Source organism: Symsagittifera roscoffensis, chromosome 3, assembly GCF_963678635.1.
Source record: "Symsagittifera roscoffensis chromosome 3, txSymRosc1.1, whole genome shotgun sequence".
Lineage (NCBI taxonomy): Eukaryota > Metazoa > Xenacoelomorpha > Acoela > Convolutidae > Symsagittifera > Symsagittifera roscoffensis.
The window spans coordinates 77,639,678-77,666,526 of NC_087064.1; the positions used below are offsets into that span (position 1 = coordinate 77,639,678).

General features: G+C 33.0%; 1 protein-coding gene and 1 long non-coding RNA gene across 2 annotated transcripts in view; both read left to right on the forward strand.

Moving 5' to 3' along the window:
* Positions 1-3,149: 3,149 nt before the first annotated feature.
* LOC134842147 (uncharacterized) lies at positions 3,150-5,963 on the forward strand. Its single transcript, XR_010162482.1, has 3 exons — positions 3,150-3,577; positions 4,231-4,349; positions 5,895-5,963. It is a non-coding gene; the product is annotated as an uncharacterized LOC134842147 (long non-coding RNA).
* An 11-nt stretch (positions 5,964-5,974) lies between these two features.
* Positions 5,975-26,849, forward strand: part of LOC134841847 (uncharacterized) — a 68,343-nt gene continuing 47,468 nt past the window's right edge. Inside the window, exons 1-2 of the mRNA XM_063857887.1 lie at positions 5,975-6,078; positions 10,945-11,168. Of these exons, the coding sequence (XP_063713957.1) occupies positions 11,055-11,168 (114 nt within the window). The 5' untranslated portion in view covers positions 5,975-6,078; positions 10,945-11,054. The remainder of the gene's footprint in view (positions 6,079-10,944; positions 11,169-26,849) is intronic.

Genomic DNA, 26,849 nt, shown 5'->3' on the forward strand with positions numbered 1-26,849 from the left:
GAAAAAGAATGGCCAACCACAATCAATATGCCGCCCACAATCACAACTCAAAGGATTTAGAGTACGACTTGACTTCACAGAAAAGGACTTCATTGAACTAGAACAATGACCACCTCGATGTTCAAGTATACGTACAGATCCGAGTAACCAGGCATCCCCTCCACGCACAACCTCCACGCCATTCCCAGACAAGGTCAAACACAAAGAAGTTCTCTACATGAAACGAAAAAACCTGTCATAGCCAACCATTCTGAAATCAGATTTGAGTTTGTTGCGAAAACCCAGTCGTTGTCATGAGAAGACACAACGATTGAATCTGGAACTTCTCTAACAAGAGAACCCAGACGAAATATGATGTTCACCAAATACCAACGTCCATCATCCATCTTTTGAATTGCAGAAAGACTATTCTAAAAAACTCTGTAAAACCCGGATGGGTGGAACCTGATCTAAACTACATTTTATGATTGGATAAATTAGATATTTTACCACTGTAAAGTATTTAATATTAACCAATCATGATCCATCTAACTAACAACCCACTTATTTGTAAGTGCTGGAATTACTTGTAATTTCAGCACCAGAGAGATTTGAATTTAACTTAGAAATTAGTTGACTCTCCAAGAAGACTTCAGCAGCCGCAATAAACCAGTATACCCTAGATCTATTGAGCCTAGCAGAGACTAGTTAAACACCCTGAGACTAGATAGTATAAGAGTAAGATTAGGATCGGTATTAGACTAAGAAGTTGCACGAATCTATCCGGCCGAAAATAAGATAGCGTGACGAGCAGACGGTGTACCCTATCCGAAATTACTCTATGAGTTAACCACCTCGGTTCAAACTCAAATTGATCAAAATGAATCCTACCAACCATTTGTATGTTCAATGCTAGACCACGGCTAGCAGTCTACACTCTATGGACTATAATCATATCTCACAGTGCACAGCCGAAAGCTGCTCACGTCTACATGCACTCAAAAAACTTAAATAACTGTCAAAATGAATGTGAACAATTCATGGAAAAAAATTGCCCATTGAACCAAATTGGCGTGTTCTATTTAGATCTAATTTGCGGATCTAGCACTTCATCTCAAAAGCCGTTTTTGAACAATTTTTTATGAGGTTTTGACATGAGAATGCTCCATAAAAAACCAAAAAAGGTAGATTTGAAAAACTCGATATCTCGAGGAGGGGAGGGGATGGGAGGGGCGCCGTTATCACGACACACCACCCAAACATTCTAGTCGGCATTGAATTAAGGATTGTTTGACTCTACCGAAAGCTGATTAAAAATTTAATCCGACCTTGTTTTTGTCGATAGCGCTTGACATCCCGGGTTGATCAAAACAGCTAATCCATATGTAGAAAAATGCTACTCTTAAGAGTTCTATGCAACTTTGTTAGCATAGAAAATTGCACGAAAGATGTGAGATTAGTATTTTTCCATATATGGAAATTGTATGACTAGCATTTTTCCGTAACTTATATTGTGTTACTTTTTCTATTTTTTTTCAAATTTTTGGGTTTGTAACCTGACACAACCCGCTATGCAGTTCCCTGGATAATCAGTAATTATAAAAAAAAATTATCGGCTATCTGCCAAAAATTCTAAAATAACCGATCATAAGGTATTAGTAATCGATTATAAACCAATCAAAATAGAAATAAATTGAAACCAACATAATAAAATATAATGTGCTTTCCAAAATACTCCCGAATGGTTTTAAAACTTGAGCTACATTTGGCTTGTAAATAATGTTGTATTGTTTTCTTCTTGTTTTCTTCATAATATTTTTTCACTGTTTTTTAATTGGGTGTCTCTTTGCCCCTTCGCACTTTATTGGAATTTTCTTGAGTCAACCAGACCACATGCTTAGCTCGTGGGTCAATCATTTAAGTTAACAAAAGCGTATATATCTAGCACTCATTCGGTTTGACCTACTTGCAAGAACTCACTTTGCAAGTTGCAGATCTAGCGTAATTTGAACCAGCAATCAAGACCTCGCATGCCACCATTGATGAAAAAATTTTCTGAAAAATGGATTAGAATGGAGTGTATTGGATGGCGTGATCCTAAAGTGTAATTATAATCAATTATGATGACAACATTTTTGACGCTTATATTCCAATATTATCCGTGGAGCCTCAATGCAGGAGGCGACGAAAAGCCTAAAGGTTAAACGGCCATGCTTGTACAAAACATTGAAACAAACCGCTGTGTAGATATATGTATACTCAATCATTATAAGGCAAACGCAATTTTTGAATTTCTAATTCATTGTTCAGGATATATAAAAATATGCAAAACAAAAGAAATAGGCTTTTTGAGATTTTTTGAAAAATTTGTAGAGAGAAACGGAAAAGTTATGCAGCTTTTGTTAATCCAGGACAACGTTATTTACAAAAAGTGAGTTTTGCCTGTAAACGTTTTTGGGAAACGTGTGTTTGAGTGTTAGTTTTGCGCTCGAAAAAATTTTTTAAAAAGTGCTTGGGCACTTTCAAAACTGTACTCACTATAATGTTTGATCTACAAGTCTACAAATTTTCAATAACCAAGGACTGCAAAACAGATATTTTGGTGCTAGCATTTTTATGGCTAGCATTTTTTCAAGGACTTAGAGCATGGAATTGTTAGTTTTTTACGACCTCAATTTCGGCAAATAAAGGCTAACTAATTCTAAAGGCGCCTTTGGCAGTTATTTTTAGGGGAAGCGCGCGCAAAAAAAAATTTGGTCTAAAAACTTCAAAAAGTGCTCACAAATATCTTTTTTGAATTTTTTCGAGCAAAAATTCACTTGCCACACAGAAAATTTTGGCAGAACAGTTAGAGTCATTTTGACATTTTGGAGTTTTGAGGAGGTCATAAAATTAAATTAACTGATCATAAAGTCAACAAAAACTTCGAATTTTTTTGAAACACTCCGCGAAAATCAAAGTCGTGAAAAATCCTTAGTCGTGTGTTACTGTATTTAAACTCTATTGATAAATGACTCGAGTAAAACGAGATGACGTGATTTTTAGTGACGGTAATTTTTCATTGAGTTTTATGGCCATTGATCTTAATGATTGTAACGAAAATTTCAAACACACGTTTAACTTTTTGGTAAACAATTCTTTTTTTACACATCTGATTTATGATTGATAGCTTTGTTTAATTTATTGAATTAACTCTGATTTATTTAATATCTAGCTTTTAAAAAAGTTCTATAGTGTAGTTAATAGCGCTATTGAAATTGTCAAAATTGTTGCGATATGGAATCAAGCGAAAAAATTACCAGGAAACTCTTAAGTTATCTTTCGGATGCCAGTGTTCAAAGTTTAACCAAACTGCGGCGACACATTGCAAATCAACCGGATTCAGTTATAAGTTCATTCGCTGCAAATGGCGGATGCGAGAAGATCTTTTCAGTCCTTTCAAAACATTCAACTTCATCAGAAAACGTGATTAAGATAGAAGACGATGCTGTTCAGTCTGCAGTCGAGTGTCTGAGGATTCTCAAAGCCATGATGCGATGTGACTCTGGCTTAGACTACATTTCAAATTCACAAAACAGCCAAGATCTTTTTTCCCTGAGTATGAATTTGTTTCAGAAAATGTTACCTTCTTAAATTACCAGTAAATTTTCAAACGGTTTATGGTAGTTTTTTTTCAATACTGTTTTTCTGACTAGCATGTTTTGGAATACACAGACACCGAGTGAAAAACTGGTAGAAATATCTAATTACAAAGGATCAACGTTTTAATACAGCCGAGCTAGGTTTGTCTTTTTTTTCGGGTGCATTAGTAAAAATGAGAATTTCATAAGCATTTTGCAACAAAGCCCGCAAAATGTTACTGAGATCCGAAGTTTTCCCCTCAACGTATTTTTTGATATGAACAGCCTGACTACCCCTTCGATTTCTTCGGGATCGTTGGGACCATGTTCGGATTTGCGGGAACCATTGGCTTGTATTTGTATCAATAGTCTGACTATGTTGCACTGATTTAAGGATTACACGGGTAGAGGCCGTGGTTTCTTTTTCCCTGTCAGCGGGTATCAAAGCTTGGTAGGTTCAGACAGTGGGGAAGAAATTTTAATATTATCAGAACCAAGTGACTAAATTAATCAGGGTTTGACCCGGAGAAAATCACGGCGGTATGTTTGGGAGTGCAGGGATATCGCTTTTAACCTAAAAGTAGCGAGTCAGGTTACCGTGCTTGAGAAAACTTCCAACTTCTGTTTTCAGTGCTGGGCTCGTGGCAGGATCCTTCTGTACTTAGACATCTGTATGGGTTGCTGTCTGTTATTGCAGTGCACTCTGTTTCCGGTTACAGCTGCACTCTGCAAGCATTGCAGCTCCACCAGGTATATTAAATGGCAACAAAGGAATCAGTTTGTCAAAATTGTTCAATTACCTTGTAAATTTTAATTTTGAAGCAATCTAAAGCATTAGTTTTGTCCAAAAATTAGTTTTGCATGCATACGCTTTCTGTAACACAGTTGATCTGCAACTGTCAAATGTATTTGTGGCACAGCAATGGTTGATTTTCAAATCTTTGGTTGAGTTTCATGTGATCACGTGAAAAATGAGAGGCCCTGAGAATGAAATGGAGGGACATTACATGCAAGTTTTTTAAATGTCGTTCAAAACCCGGCTGAAAGGGTTTTAATAAGTTGTATCATTCGACCGATTTGTTGTGGTAACTAATTTTGCTCGAAAAACTAAAAACAAACAAATTTTTCAAATAGTCGGAAGAACAAAAAATGGGGATTTAAGGGAAAATTTTACAAAATCAGTTGCGCCCACAATAATTTGAAAGCGTTGACCCGGGTTGACGTCACAGAGCAAATCATTTATTACAACCGCTTATAGAAAAAGTACAGTATTATAGATCATAGAAAGAAAGCTTCTCAGGGGGCCAATATCATAGGCGAAGGACTAAACGGGCAAAGGATAAAAATCAAAAACAATAAAAAGTAATTTACTAATATGAATTAATTGCCGTTCAACTAAAAGAAATTAAATGAAACAAAATTTTGCTTCTTTTTTAACACACCTTTGAAAATATAAAATTTGCTCCAATTCGCAGGCGGTCAGTAACAATTTAAACTTTTTGCTTATTTTCACCGTTTTCATAATAGGCAAATATCAATACTAAGTCCCTGAAAATGTTTACTTTAGTTAAGAATTTCACATTTTTTTCCATATTTGGAATACTGCAATCTGATTGGCCGATTTATATTTTCGCCCATTCGGTCTTTCGCCTTTGAGGGATTCCATCCTCTGAGAGTATATGTTCATAACAGTGAAGGTATTAAAGTTTTGCGAATTTTGAATCATCGACAAGCAACTGTTTTTTACATCACATTTTCAGAGTAAAATCAGAGAAAACATCAGAGAAATGTAGTTACTCGCATAGATATTTATTTAAATTTTTTTCAATTATAAACTTACTAGAGTTGCTAAAATTTGGTCCGGCAGCCAAAAAAGGATATCTGAAATGATTACAAAAGTGGGACCCTTTGGGTCCGCACTCCCCCGAAATCCGCTGGTGACCATAATCCTAATTTTTAGTGCGATCAGTCACTCGCAAAAAGTCGACCAATTAAGTCCAATTTTTAGCCTTAGATTTGGACAGTTGGGCCGTTCAAAATTAGATCCCAAAACTGCACCTGGTTTTCTTAGAATTTTGTACTCATTTATCCCCTCTTTTCACTAAAAAGTGATCTGATTCTGTCTGTTTTGCTTCAATTGCGCTCATTCAGTTGGCATCATGGAAAAAAAATAAACCTCAGAAGAGATCAACTTCGGCGCGGGTACTGGCTCAAGGGGTATGAAAACTGATCTGAGCAAGTATATCTTTAAAACTTAGAAGAATTTGAGAGTCAAATACATTTTGATGTATTTAGGAGAACGACAACCTGAAGAGCAAGTTCGAGAATGTTGTTGGGAGAGATCTAGGCAACCTGTCGAAGAGTTGGAACATCCATTCAACTCTACCCTTACAAACAGCTTCTTTAACTCTCCTCAACTGTTTCATTCTGTCCACCGATAGTATTTGGGACAGACTGCAAATTAGGAACGAAATAGAAAGTAAGTTCGGGCAGGGGTTGGCAAAAATTGTGTGACAAGCTTTTTTACATAAATGAAAATCGATATTTTATTATATAAATTTTTGAGAGTAATGAATGTAGTGAAGATTCTTATATAGGTCTTGCTGATTTTTTTTTGTTTTTTTGTTTTTTTTAGGGAAAAGTCTCAAAATGCTCTGATAATTTCCAATGCGCATTCATATATATTATTGCATTTATGAATGCATTAAGGTCAATATGCACTTTTTGAATTCAATTGAAATTCATCTGCTGAAAGTTACCTAAATAGGAATCTCCTCGTAGAAGCGTTGCAAGAAACGTGAGCAATTTCTATTTTCAAAAGTGGAATTTAATTTTTAGATTTCCAGCGGAAAAAAAATTTACCTATTGATCCAGTTTTCTCAAATTGGAATAGTACCATTAAATATGCGCCCTTCATAAATTGTTCTAGAAACTCAATGAGCTTAAAAAGCATCTATTTTGGACGTGGAAATTCGAAAGTTGAGATTTTTTGAACAATATCAGTGTTTTTTTCTGTTTACTTGTGTTCATTACTCTTTTCAACTGTTAATGGCTATGTTATAAAATTTTGAGTTTCCGTGTTTTGTTCGAAAAACACCATAACTATTTTTTTTCTCATGAAAAATCAATCAGCAACTTAAGTGGCAAGAATTGCACCACAAATTTTACTGAAAATTTTGACAATTGAGTTAATTATATGCTTTTCACAGCGATAAAACAAAAAAGCTAATTTTTTGTATGGTGATAGAAAACATTTTTTGAAAAATGTATAAAACTGCAATTGGTGACATGTTTTTCTACTTAAATGGCAGATTGCAGTTCAATTTAGCATAAAATTAAAGAAAAAAAAGAAAAAAAATAAAATTTGTGTTTGCACACAGAAAAATGTTTGTATTTTGGGTGAAAATATGTGGTTAGACTACGTTATACACAACAAAATGCAATGTGCAGGCAATTGATTTGGAAAACTACAAATTATTCCTCAGTTTTTGATTTTTTGTAGTCAGGTAGAAAATTGACTATCAACGTATGTTCTCTAATAAGGAAAGTCGAAATTGCGCAATTTAAAATGAATGACTTTTAGTTTCGAACGTGAACGTTAATTTCAGATTAAACCGGTTTTTTGAATTGTGTCAGTTGTAACAAAAAGTTGTAATTTAGTTTTGACTTTCAAACATTTTTAAGGCCATAAATGTTTCCGATGAAATTTTCAAGTTATAGAATTTCCGGTTTCCTTCAGTTCGTTAAAATTTTTCAAACTGTCTGTTGGTTGTGTTGTTCGATGATTTTAAACGGCGAATGATTAGGTGAAAAAACGGACGAAAGAGTAGCCTAAGTCATCTAAACGTTATAGTACAAATTATAAAAACACCTCTTATAAACGTTGTAGTGATATTTCAGTCAGCCTTTTTTCAAACTCCTCTCAGCATTTATCGGATTAAGTCTGAAAAAAATCAAATGATCAGATAAACTTTAATTGGCACTGAAGCAGATATTTTTGAGAATCCGGAGGATGGCTAAACTGGCTTCAGTATCATACCGTTTTTTTACTCCTACAAATTTTTATGCAGTCAGTTTTGGCTGAAAAACACAGAAACTATGACATAATGCTTTGATGTGGTTGGAACAAAATATTTGTGCTGGTAAGAAGAAAATAAAACATTACTAAATGCATCTAAAAACTGATTTCTTGCTATACGCGTAGAGATTGAGTAACAGCATGATATTTAACGTTTTAGATTATCTAGACTTTCATTTTGAAAATTTAATTGAGTTTTTTAGTCAATGCCACCAAGGCCCTGCCGTAGTAACCCATTCTGTGTCGCGTAAAAGTTTCTCAAATGCTTGAATATAGACAAAAAATAGTTTGTTTGCAGAAATTGATCCAAAAGGGATCGTCTTCCTCATTTTTCTCGATCGTTAAACACTGAGACTATCTTTTCTCAGTCTATTGAAATGATTTTTGACTATCTCAATCAAAATCAGATATGCTGACCTACATTCACCAAAAACTCATACAATTCTATGCAATTTGTTTATCGAAAACTGTAAGTTATACAATTCCCATACTGTAGGACTTGTAGAACCAGCGTTTTTGGATGAACAAAAAGATTTCAATGAGGTTAAAAGTTAAAGGCCTCAAAACAATTTCATCTTTTCGCAAAATCAATTCTGTACTCAAACAAGTTTTTTTTTAAGAAGAAAACAAAATCTAAAATATATCTTTTCTGTCTATAGCATTGCTTAGTGCTCAAATATTTGCAGAAAAACAAACACTTTAAATAAAATTGGTTGTTTAATTTAAGTAAAAACCTATTTTAGTGGATAAGTACCAGACGCTTGGTCAAATGGAAAGTTGTGCAATTTTAAGATCGGTGACAAAAACTACTGCTCAATTTCGTCGCGCAAACTGTCAAAAGTTGAGATATTTTTGCTTCAAAGCTAGTTTTCCCTTCTTTGCTTAATCTGAGAAAGCAACTTTTCTATGAGATGACAAGTGTTGTACTAACATCTGGATTTTTATTCAGCAGTGTTCCTGTGTTTCAAGAAAAGACAAAGACAAAGATTAGAAATGAATGTAAGAGACAAAAAATCTGCACAGTTGCAGTTTATGGAAAATACTAGTCATACAATTCCACACGATGAAATATGCTTTTCAAACAATTCTAGTATATGAAAAACGCTTTTCATTGAAGTTCAAACTGTTTTTCAAATGCCTGGAATGATTTGAAAAGCGGATGAAAACTGTTTGATCACCTTTTTCGTCAACATAGGCATATTTGTTCCTCCGACAACCTCCTTGGTTGGGCAAGACTTCAGGACTTAGAATATTTTTACTGAGGCGTTCATGATTGAATTGTCATGTCTGAGCCGATTTTATGTCTTTTAGTTGTGACTTTTATTCCAAATGCCATTTGCAAAATCAACGTTTTCAGAGCAATTTAGTGAGAAAAATATCAATAAAAAGTTAGAAAAAGCAACATAGAGCTTTTAGTTTTTGCTGCAGTTTATTTCTCTAATGCTGATTGTGAAAAATTACTCGGATCAAACATTAGTACAAAAATTTCAATGAAAAGCGTACCTTATGCTTTTATTTCAATGTACTTATAATATCTGATCGGCGAATATAATGAGAAAATTGGTAAATAGTTTGTATATAAAATGTTAATAGCCTGTATGAAATCTGTATATAATCTGTATATAGTCTGTACATAATCTGTATATAATCTATATATAATATGTTTGTATTTTGTAGATAATCTGTAGTTTTTCTGTTTATAATCTGTATGCCATCTATATATAGTATGCATGCGATTTGATATATAAAAAACAGTTTCAGAGTGTTTTATTTATGATTATTTAATGAAGATAAGCTGAAATAAACTTTTGTAAAACAAAATGCATTATAATCGATTAGTGAAACTACATAATCGAAGTTCTACTATATGAAATTATAACATATCTGAAGTATGATTTTTGTTCATTTTTGTCACTGCGAGTTTTCTCATTAATTATCGTGTTCGATTTTCGAAATAATCTGTTCTTAACAACCACTAGTTTGTTCAAGTATTCACTTTTCTTTTTGTTTGAGTTAAATTGAAGATTTTTTAAAAACCAGACATGAAACTAATAGGTTGTTTAAAAAACAAAATAACGTTGTTTAACTCAGCTTTTGGAATCTTCTGTAACAAAAAAAAACAGTAATTTTTTCAAAGCATAAAGTTCAACTTTGACCAAAAATTAAGCTCATCGAAACATTTTTTTTTTCAAATAAGTAACGTGCGTAATACAAATCGTCTGGGATATTGGTACAGAGTTACCTTTCAAGGTACTTTCGACTCTTTCTCAACTTTCATGTGATGGCAAATGTTTTTCGCGCAAGATACCTTTCTCGTAGGAAGATAAGTTTTGATAAATTTTATTATTTTTTGAATTGAATCGTCTGGGGGATTGTTTGCACAATGTGTTCGAATTGCAAAAAAAAAGATCAAGCGTTCCGCTGCCTTCAAATGTCTTAATTAATTTCCTGCAAATCGACCGGGGGTTTTTACCCTGCCGGATTTTTAACCCCTTTTTTGTATGTCGCGTTGAGGAGCCGAGTTTTTTGCGGCTTAAAATATTCGATCATTTTTGCAATTATGAGGCGTTGTATACTTGAACAACGCAAACAGACTAATTTGTTTAAGCACAAAGCGTACTATGTTTTATAACTTGAAAAAACTAATGGCAACAGCAAATCAAACATTATCCGTCCCAAATCTTATAGCTGAAAAAAGGAAACATTTGTATATTTTGGTTTTATTTAAGCTCCAATTACGCTTCCAGTGCACTACTCACTATCAGTTTGAAACCGACAAACAGATCAAATTTTTAGGGCGCACTTTGAAGAAATATGCAGCTAGAGTTCTTCTTATCTAAAAATAGGTTCACAAAAGTGAAAAGTATTTATCAAGCTGTATAAAGTAGCACTGCCAAAGTAATCATTATTTTGTGCGACGCTCCACCAAGTAAATGCAAATGGTTGACAATTTTCTGTCATCTTTTTGTCAAATTAACGTCAAAATTTACGTAGATTACGAAGAGCTGCTAAACAAAACATTTGAATAATTTCCCCAAAAAAATTGTTAGCGGAACTTAAAACTCAAATTGCTGTATTTTAATTGATTCCCAGTTTTTCACAACCCAGAGAAGTTTATCAGGCAAAAGTTTTCATTAAGCGTCCAATTATCTTTTTTTTACAATATTCGGTGTTAATTATTGACTGTTAAAAATTACCTTTGGGTGTTCATTTTAAACAAACATAAGTAGTTAAAGCTTGTTGAATTGAATCAGTTGTGTGGTTCAGATCTCGGCTTGATTGGAATTCTCCAAGATCTTCGGAACGTTCATCTGCAGTCAAACTACGGCGATGATTCGAGAAATAGCGAGATAACCACTCAAAGAGACGAACTTCTGATGCAAATCTCAGTGTACGAAGATCACTCAACACAGGATGCTGTTTTCGTCCAACAGACATTCGATTTTGATGTCAATGACCAGCAGATGCTTTTAAAAGAGATCAACAAAGCAGTAAGTTTTCAGAAACAGGTTTTTTCGCTTTGTGGTCAACATGTATAAACTTATTGCAAAAATAACAAAAATAACAAAAATGTTGGCCATATTGGTGACTTGAACTTCCTTATCGCTCAAAAGTGGCGAGTTTTAGGAACTTAAATTTTTTTGCCCTCTTACGTTTTTATGGGTAAAAATGGAACCCTGTATCAAATTGCCCAGTTTTAAGTTTTTTTTTGGTTGAGAATCGTTGAAGAATTCTCAATTGAAGTTCAGTACATCTGCGAGTGTGTTTTTTGAACAATGAAAAAGTTATTGCAACGCTACCCGCGCCGGAATTCCATGGATAGTAATCAGCACTTTGTCATTTTTGTAATCAGGATCCGTAAAGTTCTTAGCTGATCAATTATAATCGATTCAAAATGGTTAACAACTACTTAATGATGTTATGAAGCCCACTTTAAACTAATTATAATATTTTATAAGGGAGTTTAATTGTTTTTTTTTCTAAAATCGCTATCCACGCCGGATATCCATGGAACGCCGGAACGACGGAATTCTATGAAAGTTATTTCAACGCTACCCGTGCCAGAATTCCATAGATAGTAACCATTATTTTGTCATTTTTGTAATTAGGATCCGTAAAATTCTAAGCTATTCAATTATAATTGATTCAAAACTGATTACAACTAGTTAATGATGTTATGAAGACCATTTAATAGTGATTATAGTATATTAAAATGGAGTTTAATTGGTTTTTATACTAAAATAGCTACCCACGCCGAATATCCATGGAACCTCGGAACGCCGGAGTTCCATGGAAGTTATTGCAAAGCTACCCGCGCCGGAATTCCCTGGATAATAGTTATTAATTTGTCATTTTTGTAATCACGATTCGTAAAATTCTAGGCTATTCAATTATAATCGATACAAAATGGCTCACAACTATTCAATGATGTTATGAAGTCCATTTTAAATTGATTATAGTATATCATAATGGAGTTTAGTTAGTTTTTTTAAACTAAAATCGCTATCCACGCCGGATATCCATGGAACCTCGGAACGACGGAATTCCTTGAACGTTATTACAACGCTACCCGCGCCGGAATTCCATAGATATTAATCATTATTTTGTCATTTTTATAATCAGGATCCGTAAAACTCTAAGCTATTCAATTATAATTGATTCAAGTGGATTACGACTAGTTAATGATGTTATGAAGACCATTTTATATTGATTATAGTATATTATAATGGAGTTTAATTGTTTTTTTTCTAAAATTGCAACCCACGCCGGATATCCATGGAACGGCTGAATGACCGAACTCCATGAAAGTTATTGCAACGCTACCCGCGCCGGAACTCCAGGGTTAGTAATCGATTATTTTGTAATTTTTGTAATCAAGTTCCGTAAAACTCTGAGCTATTCAAATATAATCGGTTCAAAATGGGTTACAACTACTTATTGATGTTATAAAATCCATTTTATATTGACTATAGTATTTTATAATGGAGTTTGATTGGTGGTATTTGTTGTTGAGACGAAATGCTATTTTTTAGAGGTCAGACTTAATTGAGTCTGATCCGAGTTAAAGAGAAAAAACGATTGAAAACGGTCAAACTGGATTTTAGCCCATTGGGTTTACATGTATAAAGGTCAGGTATGGAGGGATTCGAACCCGGTTGACCAACGCGAGCGTCTGGTCTCTTGGCCGCACGACCATTAATTCTTCAAGTTTGATAACTTTCGTCCAATCATATAAAAGCACAAAATGCATATACAATCTTATTTCGTTTCGTTCATAATTAAGAGAAAATGAACGTGGTGAAGACTCTTATATAAGTCTTGCGGATTTTTTTGTTCTTTTATTCCAGAAAAAACTTTAAAATTTTGATGCACTTGGGTATAATGCACTTTTTGAGTTCAATTGAAATTCAACTGCTGAAAAAGATGTAAAAAGCAGTCTCCAAACGTAGAAATGGCGCGAACAAACGTGAATGGTTTCTAGTTTGAAAGTGGAATATATTTTTAAGACTTCCCAGCGTAATAAAATTTTATCTATCGATCCAGTTTTCCCAAGGTGGGTTCATGTTATCAAAAAAGCGCCAATCAAAAATTGTTCTAGAAATTCATAGAGCCTAGATAGCGTCTATTTTTTCTTTGAAAATCGATAGATTAGGTTTTTTCAAGAAATTCAGTGTTTTTTTCATGTTTACTTGCCTTTATTACTCATTTCCAATCTTCGATTGGCTATGTTTTACTTTTGCGCTGCAACAATTTTTTTGCATCAAACTCTGATTTTAATCTCTGATCACTCTGTACTGGAAAAAATCACAGCACCCGCAACAGTACTGATCATTTGCAATACCAAAACTTCCACTGATTAAGTTTTGTCATCTCATCCAAATTTGATCCCCCTATCATTTACACTAGATCTAATAATAGGCTACTTGAAAAGGAATTTGTATGAGGTTTTCGAGCTCTGTGTCTGTAAATGAAAATCAGTTGACTAATGACGGGTCATCTGCCGTGAGTTAGGCACTGTTGAAACTACTTGAGAAATCCAAGATGAACCAATAAAGATTTAATTGCAGAAAATGGACAAAACAAGTATCAGAAAAAATAATGAATTGTACAAAAAAGGATTGTTAAGTTTACTTTAAACACACTTCACAAGGCAAAAAATACACTTCATGAAACTTTAGAAAAATCAGATCCGCCTTCCACAATTTCATTACGAGGCCAAACTGTGCATTTTGTGCATTGTAAGCGGATTCCGCTATGGAACCTGATCTAAACTATATTTTATGATTGGATAAATTAAATGTTTTACCAATGTAAAGTATTTAATATTAACCAATCATGATCCATCTAACTAACAACCCACTTATTTGTAAGTGCTGAAGTTACTTGTAATTTCAGCACCAGAGAGATTTGAATTTAACTTAGAAATTAGTTGGACTCTCCCGAGCACTTCAGCAGCCGCAATAAACCAGTATACCCTAGATCTATTGAGCCTAGCAGAGACTAGTTAAACAACCTGAGACTAGATAGTATAAGAGTAAGATTAGGATCGGTATTAGACTAAGAAGTTGCACGAATCTATCCGGCCGAAAATAAGATAGCGTGACGAGCAGACGGTGTACCCTATCCGAAATTACTCTATGAGTTACACTCCAGTCCTAACTCATCTGGTGCGACCATAAGTCTCGAACAAGACCTTATTAGATTAGAATTAACCAAAATTAGATTAGAAATTAGACAAAAACATTTACAAAATGTTATACGACAATAATTTAATTGAAATGTCTCTCCGACTCAATAGATCCGAGCCAATATTCCGAACCATAATAGAACTACCCGGAATTGGAAGAAGACATCGAACCAAAGACGACATACGACAAAGTAGAAACTTGCCGTATAGTTACATGATAGTTCGGCAAAAGCCAGAACAAACTTTTATATTTCGAATACTACTTGCAATGAATTTAGATTTCCATTTGCAAACATAAAACCTTGAAGTAAATCTTCAAAATCATTTCAGGCGCTAAACAAAATTAATATTATACAATAACGATTGATAAAAAGATCTAAGATCGTTTTCCTAAAATTCTGCAGTATTATACAAAACATGTTTGAAAAATATTTATTGGAAAATAAAAATAAAAATTAGTAGCATGACAATAAATGGTTAGTAATCATAAATCATCCTGTTGTTCCAGCTTCATCACCTAAAACATAACAGCAATCATCAACTCACTAATATCATAAAATACTAAATCTTTCCTTTACACAAATTTAAAACCTCATTAAAACTTAAAGTCACTTAATTTTAAAACCAGATCATCAAGGCTTATCCTTGGATCTTAAATCATTTTCTACTTCATTACATTTTAAATTTGATCATCAAGGCTTATCCTTGGATCAAACAGAACAACTTTGTTCTCCCCCACCCACTTAATTAGTGTCTAACGACCTCAAACGTCGATTCACTACCCAACCCTTTCTAAAGACCCAAGACTAATAGAAATTTTTAAACAAAACTAATCATTCAAATTAGGATAAACAGTGAAGAACTTCGGTTATTCATCCTTCACTTGATCCCCCCTCTTACCAGACCCAGGATAAATCTTAGACTTAGTAAGTTTAAAATAGTATCTAACGAACTACTCGCGTTCTAATTATACCTGAACCTTGTGGATCGATTTACTATTCTCCAACCCTTGAACACAATCACTACCCCTAAGTAAGATTAAGTAAGTTAACACCTTAGCTTATACTAGTCACGAGAAAGTAAAAATCATTCTTCGGAATCGATATACTTTTCTCTCCAACCCTAAACAAATAGACCCAGGTTAAGCTAACCAAAAAATCGTAAGAACTAACAGTTTAGGAAAATAGAAATCATTTAACAACCTTTTGCACCCGTCATCCTAAACCTTATGTCATTTAAAAACCTAGGGAATAAACAAACAATCGTTTTACACAATTGTGAAATAGATAACAAAAAATACGACCTTGTAATCACACCTCATACACAAACAGTTGGATACATTCGAACAAAACGACAAACACTAAAGAGAAAAATAATCACTAAACAAAGACAAATAACACGAAAAAGATTTTCAAAAAATCGAAACGCATTTTCAGAATCAGAAACCAACAGTTTAGACGAACTCTACAAACTAAAAGAATCAATAGATAAAAATTACCCACAACACGATCAATTATATTTTTCTGACTCAGAAACAACTTCAAATTCATCACAAAGAGGAAAAAGAAGAATAAAAAAGCAGTATAAACACAAACCAGTACATCTATACAACTGGAATCAACCAATTCGACACATTAATAATTACATATTAACAGTCATCGAACGAAAAAATGAGTTCAACGCACACCCCAGGTGACGAAACTCCAGATGATGATGAAATCTTTCCTTTTATAGTAGATGCAGATACTGATAGAGGACAACACATATTTTGTCAAAATTTACTCGTAAATTTATTTGAACCCGGAATCAGTCCATGTAAAACAGAGTTCCCCGAAGTAAAAATCAAAAGACAAATCATAGATCACTATCTAAAAGATATATGCAACATAACACAACAATATGGAATCTACTCTATAGAATTCACTTCCCCAAACCATAATAATAGAACATACACTATTCAAACAGACGACCTTGATTTAGAATTTTCAAAAGTTTTTTCAGAATATATAAAAAGCATACAATACCATAACTCACAAAGAGCAAACTCCATTTTCACCAATGAAGTTTTCGCACTAATATATAGTTATATTTCGATATTAGAAAATGAACTCCCATTAACAAATGTCTCACCGACAGAAACATCTAAACATTTAAGAGTACGACATGAAATCACACTACTCTCTAGTTATTTAAACATCATTAAAGAAAATTTCACGAAAGACGACGTTTCACAACATACCAAACACGATTTACAAAAAATTTTAGCATGGTTCATAATAGATTATTTTACACACAATATTGATTTAATTGCACAAGCAAGAAAAAATTTTAGACCCCAAAACTCGAACGATGATACAGCTATCACAGAACAATCAGATTATGTTTGGGACCCCGAATGGTCTCATCCCGTATTTATAAACTTTCCACAATCAATCTCAAGTCAAGCAATAGGTACAATATCTTACATAAGAGATTATGTAAGAGTAATACCATTAACAATTGATGCAACACCATTAAACTATAATACATTTTTACCCGATACACAAAATAATAGTTTAAACTCTACAGTCATACACAATGAAAACCTCAATGGAACTAGGAATCTTACTCAACAAGATATACAGACACCATCACACTTCATAAATGAAGAAATTGTACACACAACAACTACACAACAAAGTATTTCACCAATACGCCCAAATTTAACAACACCAAGAAATACAAATCCTTCACAAACACAGGTAACCTTACAATCAACCGTTAAACCTTCGGTTGCCCCTAAATATTCACATATGGATTACCAAACATACAAACCCATGACAATACCATCAAAAACACGCAAAACATTCACTAGAAACAACTTTGCAGACCATAATTATAATTATACACATCCATCAAAAACAAATTATAAACCACAAAGAAATTTTAATCAATATACAAAACCTCGAAACTGGGATAACCCAACGGCCCAATATAATTCCAAAAATTTTCAACCAAACCCTCCACAGGATCGCAGTGAAAATTACCCATTTTTTCAACAAAATAAAAATAAAAAACAAACATCTTATCAAATGGATTATTTATCCTCAGATGACGATTTCTTACAACCAGATATATTTGCACAAAATACTCAAGAATATCGTAGACAAGGAATACAGAAAACACGTACAAATTATAGGAATTTTTCTCCACAACCAATAGATGCACAACATCAACAACCAATTCAACAGCAAAATCCAATTAATACACAATCTTTTCAACCAATTCAACAACAAAATCCAATGACTGCACACTCGTATCAACCATCACAAATGCAAAATGAAATACCACTCCCATATTATCTTCAACAACATGAAATAACAAGAAACCAACTTTCAAATTTTTCTCAAATGCCAAATGCAGCAGAATCATTACAAATGACAATGAATCCATACCTAATGGGTGGATCATCAATAACATCAAATAAACCCTTAATGGTTTTCACAGGAACAGACCCTGAATACTCTGTAGAAGATTACTTAAATGCAGTAACAGCAAATTTAATTTTAAATATTGGACCTGAACCAATTAACACGCCACTACATCAAAACTGGATACATCGACGCACAGCGTTGATACAAACAACCTTAGATGGCGCAGCCCAAAAATGGTTTTCAGTACTACCTCAAGAAATAAAATCAAACTGGAAAAGATTTACACAAGAATTTTCAAAAATGTTTGACTCCGAAAGAAACAAACAACAACAAAGAGTTTTATGTAATGAAATTCGCAGATTACCAAACGAAACCATCAAGCAAATAGCAGTAAGAATCGAAACACTAGTTCGAAAAGCATATTCACTAAATACACATGACTATAAAAACACTAAGATGACAGAAATCTTAATGATGACCTTAACACCACAATTAAGGAAAATAGCAATAAAAAAGAGAGCATCACATCCTTCTTCAATTCGAGAACCCGATTTAGATTTTAGAAAACTAGTAGACAAACTAGAACAAGCAGAAATCACAATGAAATTAGAAGAAACGGAAAATCTGAAATTACAATACGTTAACAAAATTGAAACGACTCCCACTAATATTAATAATATACAAGAATCAGAAACAGATCTCGTTGAAAAAATCACTGAAATACTCAATATTTACGAAAAGAACCCGAACTTTAAAGGCAAACCATCTTTCAAAAAATGGTGTAATTATTGCCGACGATACGGACATAGTATTTCCGAATGTAGACAAAAACAACAAGATAGTCAAAATAAACCTCAAAAATACAAAGAACCAAATAAATCATTTTATCAATACATGAAAAAAGATCAAAACCTACCAAACAAAAATGTATACAGCAACAACAGTTCAGGAAAACCACTCCCAAACAATACAAGCTATACAAGAAATCAATCTCCATATAACTCAAGTTATAGAGGAAGATCACCAGAACGAAGAAACACGTATAATTCATCACAAAATCACTACAATAGACCGAATAGTCGAAATAACTACTCCAGATCAAATTCAAATACACAACGATTTGTTTCTAGATCTAATTCTCAATCAAGAAATAACTATTATCCAAACAACCAATCACGAAATTCATCATACAATAGGAATAGAAACTACTCCTATAATCGAAACAGAAGTTATTCAAACAACCGAAACCAGAATTACCCGAACAACCGATCAAGGAATAACTCATATAATAGATCGAACTATAACAGACCAAACAATAATTACCAAAACAGATCGCGAAATAATTCACAAAACCGACACCCAAGTTATAATAATCGCTATCGAAATTATTCCCAATCACCACACCGAAATAATAATCACTACAATAACTCTAATAATCGTCACAGAAGCAGTACACCTAAACATCAAAGACAAATCAATCAAGTACAAGCTAACCCAGAAACAACATCAGACCCTCCAGGTATTGATGACACAGTAACTGATACGTTACAACTCAATCAAATAAACTGTACATCATCAGATTCAGAAAGTGATACTGAAAACACTCTTGATATCAATATGATAAAAGTCGAAAATGACTATGAATCTGTCATATATGAACAACCCTTTCCATCACATATATATGAAAATCAATCACAAATTCTTCAAAATCATTACACTACACCCATAAATTCCACACCAACGACGCAAGAAACAAATGAGATAAACACTACAAATCAAACCAATAAAAATACCAAAACAAAATGCTTGAATACAAACCACATTTATCAAAATATACAAAAAGAACAACCCAAAGAAAAAATTTGGACAATACCATTTCTCTTAGAAAGCCCAAGAAATAAAGAATTTCAACCACCAGACCTTGAAATAGATTTTTTAATTGATTCAGGAGCAGAATCAAACATAATAAACATTCCCACATGGAATGAAATAAAAATCTTACACCCAAAGCTAACACCTCTTGAAACCTCCAGCAAACTAGCGACAGCACAAGGATCAACATTGATAAACTACGGAAAAATCCAATTATTTCTCCTCCCTACCAGAACAATGGAACAAAGTAAAATTTTAAATAAGCCATTTAAACAAATATTCCATATCACCGATATTAAATATAATATCATTGGAATACCATTTATTTCAAAGTATATACCAACAATTAACATACTAAATAGTAAAATATTAATCAAAGATAAATATACAAAAACAAAAGAAACATCCTTAACATTTTTTCAAAGATTGAATAAACAACCACCATTCTTTTCAAAATTTTATCCGATATTTAACCAACAAAGAAAACACCTGAAACCACTATCAGGAAACATCTATAATTTTTCAATCAAACAAGTTCACCAATATGATAAAGCACAAAACAAACAAAAATTTTATATGTCAGATTTTGAATTCAAACCGATTCATAAATTTTTCAAAATCACAATCTCTTCAATAAAATATTTGAAAAATTCGAATTCAGATATCATCTCCTTACATGTCTATAACAACACACCTTACCAAGTAACATTACCATTAGGACTTTTAGGATATTGTGAAACCAACGCAACAATATCACCAATACACGAAAAAGCCTATCGCGTAAATAATATACTCCAATTACTAGATATTTGCCAATCTACAATTCTTAATGAAGAATTATCTATAAATAATATAATAAGTAACGAAAACAGAAATACGGATTATTTCACAAAAACTCCATATTTCAAACCTACATTCAACATCAGTAACTACACAGAGGACCAACAGAAATTTTTAACAATGTTTAATTTCCAACATTCACAAATAACACAAGACGAATTTGAAAAGTTAGCCAAACAGCTAATTCAATATTCATCAGTCTATGCAACATCAAAATTCGATGTTGGCAAAATCAGTTCATCACTACATCTCCCATTAAAACCAGACGCAGTTTTCAAAAAACAAAGAGCAAGTAAAGTACCAATTCACTTACATGATAAAGTAAACAGATTACTCGATATTTTAGAGCAATACAACATTATATCACCGGTTAATAAAGAAGAACAACCAAAAGGCAACACATTCATCAACCCCGTTATCATTCTAGCTAAAGGAGAATCGTTAAAAATCGTTCTCGATGCTAGATACCTCAATTCACTCATAGATGAATCAAAATGTAATTGGCCCATTGAACCAATACAAGTTATTTTAACAAAAATAAACGGCAAATACTTCACAACCGCCGACATGAATAGTGCATACAATCAAATGCCACTAGATGAACAATCACGACGTTTAACACAATTTGTTATCGGAAACCAACAATATGAATTCAACCGCTTATTCTATGGAATATCCATAGGACCAGCAGCATTTTCAGCCTTTATGAGCAAAATTTTTAGACCACTAATACTCAAGAAAAACGCAATCACCTATTTAGACGATGTTTTTATGCAATCACAAACAAAAGACGAAATGTTCAAAGTTTTAGAAACATATCACCAAATACTTCAGAACGAAAATCTGAAGGCCGCCCCCGATAAATCACACTTCTTTTTGACTAGAGTTAAATTCTTAGGACATAATATAGAAAGAAAAACAATCACTCCACTGAAATCACGCATTGACGCTATTCAAACACTTCAACCACCAACAAATAAAAAGAAAATCCAAGAGTTCCTTGGAATGTTAAACTTTTTAAGTAAATATGTTTATAAAATGCAATTATACCTACGACCATTTTATAACATCCTTAGACAACAAAACAACTTTGAATGGAATACAGAACATCAAACACGATTCGAAGAAATAAAGAAACTTTTAACTGAACAAATTTCAAACACAATTCCAGACCCTGATCAACCATTTTATGCAATGTGCGATGCTTCGAACTTTGGCATCGGCGCAGCATTATTACAATCACATAATGGTACAAATAAAATGAACCTCATATCAGCAAATTCTCGATTATTCACTCAAGCAGAGCTACGACTCTCAACTCTAATGAGAGAATGTACAGCCATAATATATACACTTACAGAATATGAATTTCTGATACTTGGATCAAAACATCCCACAGTTTTGTTCACAGACCACAAACCAATCATCTTTCTTTTTACACAGAAATCTAACCCAAACCACCGAGTTTACAGATTTCAACTAATTCTAATGAAATTTCCAAACTTACATATAGTTTGGACTGCAGGAAAAAATCTTGCATTACCAGACACCTTAAGTCGAAATACACCACCTGAATTACTTACACGAAAAACAACAGTTGAAATACCCAAAAATATAAAATTCTACCTTGCAGAAAACGAAACATCACCTCGATTAGAATGCAAATATGCAGTAAAAACTGATATTGAACAATCACAAATAAATAATTTACAACATTTCCCACTTTATTTAGATTGTCAAAATAATCATTATGAAGTTGACCTACTTGGAACATCAACTTTTAAACCAATTCCATATTCTCAATGGATAAAAAATAACACCCAACAAAAACGAACAAAACAACACCTACCTAAAAAAGACCATTTTCCACTAATTGAAAAAGAAGATTTAACTGATAAAATAAATTTATCAGGACCACAAACAAATGATTCAAAATACACAATAAATCAAGTTTTTGACCTTCACGACCCACTTGATACAATACCATTATCTAAATTAGAAATCGAAAACATTTTTCTCCCCCCAACAGAAACAATTACAATTTCAACACTGAAACAATATCAAAACCTTGACCCAGTAATTCGACAACTAAAATCATGGCACAAATATAAAACTAAACCTATCAAAGCAGATTCAACCATTCTAGGAAACAAAACACTCCTCCGATACTTTCGCAAGTTTAACAATACAACAATTAACGAAAATACAGACCTTTTAGAGTACAACCTTAATGAATCTACAGTTCCCTGTCTCCCTATAAGTATGATTCTTATAGCTTTTAATATTTCACATACACAAAACATTAAAGGACACTCTGGATCAGAGAAAACATATTCAAATTTTATACAAAATTTTTACTTCCCAAATGCACCAATTTGGATAAAAGTACTATGCAATGATTGTATAGTATGTCAATTAAATAAACCTTACCCAAATCAAAAACAAATAGCACAAAAACAAGATTTTAAAGGACAAAGTTTATACTTTAATCATCGTATCTCATTTGATACTAAAGGACCAATTTCACCCTCATCAGAAGGAAACTCCTACATTATGGTAATTGTTGACGCATTTACACATTATGTAGCACTTAACCCAGTACCACATTGTAACGCTTATTACGCATACACAACACTTTATGAACACTGGATAGCAAAATTTGGACTACCAGAAATTTTAGTCACAGACAATGGTACAGAATTCATAAATAATGAAATAATAACACTATGTCATTTATACAACATTAAATACAAACCACGTACATCTCATGCACCTTGGACAAACGGCTTAGTCGAAGGTATGAACCGTTCACTACAAGAATATCTTAGATGTATCATCAACGGAAATGATACCAAATATACCGAATGGTCAGCAGATGTAAAATTATTTCCATTAGCATATAATTCACAAATCACGACAACTTTAGGAATGTCACCATACGAAATGGTTTTCAACCAAAAGCCACGCAAACCAATAATGTTTACAGCAAATTCCCATAAAAACGCACAAGGTTATTGTCAACCAAATAAAGACTCAATTTGTTATAACCTACCATTACATACGCACGATGAAGATCATTTTCATCACCCACAAATCCTTAAATTAGCCTCCGGTACACACACCGAATGGATTTTAAATAGAGATAAGAAACACAATGAAATTTACCAAAAAATAACGAAAAAGTTATTACAAAGACAAAACATAAATGAACAAATCAATTCACGTTTTACACCAGCTTCCGATTTAAAAATTGGAACATTTGTTTTAATACCTAATTTTAATACTCAAAAAGGAATTTCTAAAAAATTACAACCCCTCCGAAAAGGACCCTATCAAATAATTGCAAAACCCACAGATGTCACATATAAAATTATCGACTCAAACAAAAAAGAAATCGTTCAGCATCGAAACAACCTATTACCTTATTACCCAAAAGAATACGCACTCCGCGAATTAACCCAATTATATTCTTTCACAGGATTAAAAATTATTCAAAACGAACCACATCTGAAAAACACAGAACAAAATGATAACCCCACCGAAAATCAAAACACAAAACCAATTGCTACCAAAAACAATACACAAAACCATAAAGAATCTCCAAAACAAAGAAAAAATAGAAAAATGACAGAACAAATAATACCCCAAGAAGAAATAGACAAATCAGAACATAGAAAGACAACAAGACTCCGAAATCAACCACGTAAAAACTACAAAATGTTCATCCCCCAATCTAAAATATTAAAGAAAGTAGAATTTAAAAAGTAATTTTAAAATTTTATACTTCACAATCTTGAAACCTCCGTAACATTTTTCATTTCCATTTTTCAAAATAACATGCTCACAAGTACGCAATAATTCTAGTTCAAAATAGACCAATAGGATTCATCCAATCCGCCACTTTCTCTACCTCAAACTAAGATCAATTAGACGAATAATCTAGAACTCCAGGCACATCTCTAACTATAACTTTACAACCTCCAGGTCAAAAATAAGCAAACCACTCCAACTTGACAGCTAAAATAAATATCACCATAATACCGTACCCCTCCCTTATCTAATAACCCAAAGATCAACAATATTTCCCCAACTCAGACCACGAATACCCCCAAAACAAATTTGATAACTTAGCCTAAAGTCACAAAATGAAGATTTTAATTAGCCTAAAGTATAAAAATCTCACCATACCCCGGATCATTTGACAAACAAAAATAAAGAAAAAGACGACCTCCCAGTCACCATGAAAATTGCCCCCAACAATTTTTTACGAAACTCAACCCACTTGTCAAAAAACTAATAAATAATTCGACCACACTAGAAAATCGCCTCAAACAGCAAAAAATATTCGACAAAGAGATCATTTCTTAAATGCTTTTCTCTCAAACAGTCGCTCAAATATTTATCAATTTTAAACATTTTTTTTCAATACTTCAAGTCTTTATAATCTTTCTTTTTGATATCATCGAATCTTTTCTAATAATCATAATAATTTTTTGTAACATTTTTTTAATTTTCTACACAATAATTGAACTATTCCTCCAACTTTCCAAAACCCTTGAATATATCCACAGGTACGATTTTAACAACTTGTCTAAATGATACGAACAATTTTCAGTAGAACTGATATTTTTTTATTGTTTGTAATTTTCATAACATTTCTATCATCCCTCATTTTGACAATATGTAAATGTATAAAGAAAGCAATCATTACATTTGCCCTAGCAACAATTTTTCTAATTCTTTTTTTAGAAGAATATTATAATAAACATAAACCCTCTCACTAAAGTAACAATTTAAAAATCCATCAAAAATTGCTACCCAACAGTCACAGAATCAGTCTTCACCGACATCATCCCAAGATAATCCAACACCACCTTCAACTACTCAAAACCCTCAAACATCTACACGAATTTCTTTTCAAGACAATCCATACACCTTTGAAGAAAGGCACGCTCGTTTATCTGAACCACTAGAACCAGTTCAACGACAAGCATCCCTAAGTGAACCAACATATAATCTTTACCCAACACTACCACAAGAACTAAGTAGAATACGAAACCTTAGTCAAAACCAAAACACAGCAGAAATAAATAGACAAATTATACATCCTCGACGAAATAGAAATTTTCAAACTCCCCGAGTTCATTTTGATATACCTCAATCCCCAACACAAACCACTCCAGAAAACACCACTGGTATCACACCAGAAACTCCTACACTTTTTTCACAACGAAGCACTTCAAGTCTACCTTCAGACTACTTAGGTTCAACACCAACATCTGAACAGATACGTGAAAATCCCTTTAACCCCCCAAACCTAACATCACGACTGCCATATTGGACTACAAATTCATTCACACAAGGTGAACCAAATTTAGTCAATGACCCCATAGATATTTCTACGGATACAACAACATCCTCATCACTACCAGAAACATTATCACTACCATCAACACCATCAATAAGTCAATTTTCACCACTACCCTTTAGCTTAAATTTTCCAAATAATCTCGACGCCAGATATCGAGAACAATCATCAATAAATATTCCTTTAAGATTAGATTGGAATACATTCACAGCACCTCCACCACTATTTGGACAACATCAAGAAAGTAACCGCCTTCATAACTGGGCACTTAATAGATTACAATATCGCCAAGATATTCACAACGATATCCGTGATCACAATATTCAAATACTCCAACAAAACAGTTTACAATTAAAATTTGAAATCACAGTTAAGTTAAATAATATTACCCAACATCCCTACCCATTAAATCCACCTAACATAACAGCTCAATCACTACCACCACCGTTTATAACTACTGAAGTAATATACAAATACGACAGATACACTAAAAACACAATTGGTTACATTACATTTTATAATCCATACTCAGGATTATCATACACATGTATATTCTAAAATTATTAATTTTTCTCCAAACCCTTTTTCTAATAACCTCAAATCAAAATATAAACCCTTCCCCTCGTACAGGACCACAAGATTTATTAGTAACACATTACGATTGCGAAGAAAATGAACAAAAAACACTACATAAATATGCAATCAATCAGGTATCACAATGTGAAACAGAACCACAAGCTATAGAAACCACAGATATAATAGCAACACTCTATTCAAAAGCCCGAGCAACAACAGTTACAGGTTATAAATTCACAGCAACATTTTCCGAAAAGAAAGTACATTGTTCACAAGTCTCGAACGGAAACAAAAACCGACTTGACCATGAATCATTCTACCAAAGTAATATAGAACGTCTTTTACATCTCAATCCCGACGATTGTAAAAATGAATTACTTAGACTAAACATCACAAAAAATAAAAACTCCCAAAG